The sequence below is a fragment of the Nuphar pumila genome, chromosome 1, assembly GCF_984573655.1.
Source record: "Nuphar pumila chromosome 1, dmNupPumi1.hap1.1, whole genome shotgun sequence".
Lineage (NCBI taxonomy): Eukaryota > Viridiplantae > Streptophyta > Magnoliopsida > Nymphaeales > Nymphaeaceae > Nuphar > Nuphar pumila.
This window is the reverse complement of record NC_143249.1, coordinates 178,143,244-178,147,412: the sequence shown is the minus strand read 5'-3', so window position 1 is coordinate 178,147,412 and position 4,169 is coordinate 178,143,244. Positions and strand designations below refer to the sequence as shown.

At 40.9% G+C, this 4,169-nt stretch overlaps 1 protein-coding gene across 1 annotated transcript; it reads right to left on the bottom strand.

Annotated features, from left to right (window-relative positions):
• Positions 1 to 412: 412 nt before the first annotated feature.
• LOC149851431 (protein NUCLEAR FUSION DEFECTIVE 4-like) lies at positions 413 to 3,922 on the bottom strand. The gene is made up of 3 exons (XM_090015106.1): positions 3,391 to 3,922; positions 1,674 to 2,611; positions 413 to 1,352 (listed from the first exon to the last, which is right to left on the bottom strand). Exons 1-3 carry the CDS (start codon positions 3,709 to 3,711, stop codon positions 839 to 841), a joined length of 1,773 nt encoding a protein of 590 aa, XP_089871232.1. The 5' UTR covers positions 3,712 to 3,922; the 3' UTR covers positions 413 to 838.
• Positions 3,923 to 4,169: the final 247 nt, after the last annotated feature.

Genomic DNA, 4,169 nt, shown 5'->3' with positions numbered 1-4,169 from the left:
AAACTCAAGTACTTCTATGATAATCTATCTAACACATAACTAGGGACTTGTTACTCGACATAAAATGAAACATAGCTTATTGAATCATTCATCCTGAAAGAAACTCTCCTCTCTTTCATCATAATGGAGAAATCAGAAGCTTACATTTGATTATTCCATAACTGCAACAGGCCTTGAATGACAAGTCTGCATCCACTTTAAGACTTCAATCCAGAATTTTTGGTTATAGATCTCTCCCTCAAAAAAAAATGGTTATAGATAATGAATCACATAAAACCAAGATGACAGATATTCCTTTTGTTTCCATCTTTTTTGAGCCAGCAGACACTACAATCATATCAAATTATCTTCCGGATTTCACTCTTATGGACATGCTACAGGTTATAAAGAAAGGGAAAGACAAGAGGAAAACATGCAGAAAAGAAGGAAATTTTATCAAAGGCATAACGGTTCATCAAGTACAATCATCAGGATGACAACAATATACTGAAATAATAGCTGAAAATGAGGTACACTGGGATTACACACTCCGCAAAGGGAGAGAGGGGAGGCGGGGAGAGAGAACAAAACCAACTAGCATTTGTCTTAATGAAATGTACCCTCTGTCACCATTCTCAAATAAGACATACTTTGATATTTTGTTGGACAGCTCAAAAAGAAGAAATATACGAGGAATGCCTACAACAAATTTTTCTTTGGAGGTGCAAGGGCCGAAAGTTGATACTTTATTAAGGGGAAATATCAAAAAATGACAGTGATTGGCCCAAATGAACTCAACTTCCGAGTAACTTACTGTAATAGGTATGCTGTGTTTGTTCTTCCTCCAATACGTACTTCATTAACGTGCTTTTCCATAGAGATTATAATACACACTCTTGGTCCTATACACAAGAATCATGCTCAAGACAACAGCGACAATGCATAGCCCTGACATGATTATCAAGGTAAGGAAGAAACAAACAGAACCATCACACTTTAGTGCATCCTCTACATTTAAAGCACCAAGCAACCTCCTCCCCAGGTTGCCTGATGAACCCCGTGTGTGGTGATGCATGTGAGCCTGCTTCTCAGCCTCAAGGTCATAAATAATGCTTGCAATCAACCCAGAAAAAACTAATGACCCTGCTGGATTTGCCAAGGTGAGGAAATTGTACAAGGCACCAAAATTTTTCAATCCAAACAATTCAGAAGCAGCAGCAGGCACGATTGCCCAATGGGCCCCATATCCAAGACCAATTAATAAGGTTCCTACATACATGGCCCCAGGCCATGCCATCGCGACAAATAAGTGTCCGATGGCCATAACAACTTGCGACACGGCCAATGCCACCGGCCTCGGATATGCATAGTCCCTGCAAATCATAACATGAGCTTAGAAAAGGAAAATACTAATGGTACACATGCACAGCATCACAGAAACAAAACGGTCATGATCTTCAACAGCAATAAAATATACATCACTTTTAATATATGGTTCTAAAATTTGTTACCTGCATGAATATGGAATACAGAAAAACACATAATTAAGAGCAGCATGCAAAAACCATCAACCATATAGTGATGGCAGCAATGTCTATCCTAGTATTGGACTGGTCCCCGCAAATGAGTTCATTGAACTACAAAGATAAACAATGAGATTTTGACAAAATGTATTGATGGATCAACAATCTTACCTGACAACAATTTCAGAGAAGTACCCTCCACCAACACGTCCAAGAAAATTCCAGACGCTAATCATTGACACAAATATATGTGTATTATCATACCCCAGGGACTGGCTCATTTGACCCAGATTATCAATGACAGTTAAACCTGATCCCGAACCCAGAAGAAGAGAAAACCAAATCAGCCAGAAATCTGCTTTTATCAGTGCCTGCATCAAGGTAAAGTCTTCTCCTCTACGTGGCCCTTTTCTCCTCTTGACCCTTACGGCACCCTCAGCCGCTGCCTGACAAAGACGGGCCTGCAACTGCGCAATTCTCTTCTGTCTCTCCAGTGCAGGAAGCAAATCTACCTCCCTAGGTTTTTCATCCTCAACCTCACTGAATATCACTTCATTGACATTGGTCGATTGCCCTGCTTTGCCAGAGTCTTCTTTCGGAGGCTGCCGCAGCAGACTTTCTTCAACATCTGACCCTAGATGTGAGTAACAGCTTAATGACAGTGGTATGGCAATAGGAGCCAACAGAAGTAGGAACAACAGAATAGTGAATACTGTCACTACCAATTGACCCAAATCAATTAAATCTTCCAGAAGCATGACACCCATCAAATATGCCGCTAAAAGCAGACATATACTGTACATGAATGTGAAACTAGAACTGTCGGAAGCACAAGCCTGTCGGTGACCTCCAACAGGCCGGACAATGAACATCAGACCGATGCCCACCATGGTAGGTCCAACAGCAACCATAAATATCATAGCAGCTTTATCAGGAGCATTTATCAATGCATATATCTGGGATAGAATAGCCCCACTGAGGCCTGCAAATCCTTTCAAAATCCCAACTACCGGACCTCGGTTCTTCGGGAAGTTTTGTACACATGAAATCAAGGCAGCTGTATTGAAGTATGTCTCTCCATTTGTTCCAATGAATATAAGAATGCACATCTGCACCAATTAGGAGATATTAATGCCCAAGCATGACTAATCAACTCTCTTAGCTAGGCCAAGTTAAGTCATACCGAATCAGAACACCATGAAAGATTGAAATATATAATAGTGATTTAACCGTCAGTCACTAAATAAAAGTGCAATAGATGTGAATCAGCATATCGTAAAGGCAGCAGAATGAATCGCCATATCAATGTTCTAAATAGAAGAGAATCTGCACATTAAACTCCTACAAGAATATCAGCATTCCCCCAATTACAGAACGCATGCATACTAAAAGTATAACAACTGCAATCCCATCATCTCTATTGATCCTAAAGTCAAAAACACCCAATAAATTCATTCAAATGCCACCATAGAAAACCAAACACACTCAGTTTACGACCTGCCAAAATCCATGATGCAAGAAAAATGAACATATGAGGAAAAAATCAAATAAAGATTTCCAACAGTAAGATGCAGCGATTCCAAGGCATGCAATCAAATTCTAAAGAAACTCCTAATCCTCAAAACAACTACAAGTCACGTTTCATCAATATCTACTGAACCATTGCAACAAAAGAAACAAACGCTACATGGAGGATCCAAAACAGGGTCATTAAAAAACACCAACTACCCAACAAACCAATCAAAAAGTTGATATCCATTCACTAGATGCATGTAAACCATCAACAGAAATTGGTCTATTTCAAACATGGCATATGATCATAGATACGTGTAAATCATCAAAACGGATGTTAAATCAATTAACAAATGAAGGAAAGAAAAATACTCACAACCCACAGCGGCATGGTGGGAACCCTGTGCGCAACAATCAGCCAAACCGATCCATACCCAATGAAATTCTGAATGGCACCAATGGAGATAACACCCCAAGTGGGCAATAGCTCACAGAGGCTCCCTGCAAGAAACCCAACAGAGTCACCCAAATCCTTGGCAACCGCCAAACTAGCAATCTGCCTCTGGTTGTAACCCATAGAACTCTTTATGGCAGGAGACAGGCTCCCAAAGAGGTACCCAATTCCTGCACAAGACTGCAGCCACATTGATGCCACAAAAACAAGCCATCTACTATTGAAGAAATTCACCCTGTCCATGCCTTCACTTTCAAGAGTGAAAATAAACACAGGTTCAACACTACCCAACTCAGATCTCTTTATGGGTATCTCAAAAAACCACTCCTTTTGCTTTCATTTGAGGATATGGTGATTTTCCGTGCTTGTTTAAGATTACCCAACTGAGATCTCTTCCGTGGGTATCTCAGAAACCCACGCCTTTTGCCCTCAATCGATGTTGGTGTTGATCCCTCTATCATAAACAAACGCCACCTCCCCTCTCCCCCCTCGTACGACTCATGCCCACTTGTCCGCATGCATGTGATGCACTAGGAGACGTTGAGCGCCATTCTGACCAATGTGGTTTACATTATATGCAGCGACGCTTCACGGTGAGCATGCAGCAACCCGTCTGACAATCTCCCATCTTGGCATTTCTAAAGATGGGTGTGATTTTCATCTCGAAAAATGTTAAGGTGGACGGTCAACAGTAGTGAAGC

Excerpts from the sequence above, each read along its gene's own strand:
- LOC149851431 (XM_090015106.1), bottom strand. The coding sequence starts at position 3,711 with ATGGACAGGGTGAATTTCTTCAATAGTAGATGGCTTGTTTTTGTGGCA. Across the intron at positions 2,612-3,390 it reads CCACCATGCCGCTGTGGGTT|ATGTGCATTCTTATATTCAT; the intron begins GTGAGTATTTTT and ends TAATTGGTGCAG. Across the intron at positions 1,353-1,673 it reads TTCTCTGAAATTGTTGTCAG|GGACTATGCATATCCGAGGC; the intron begins GTAAGATTGTTG and ends TATGATTTGCAG.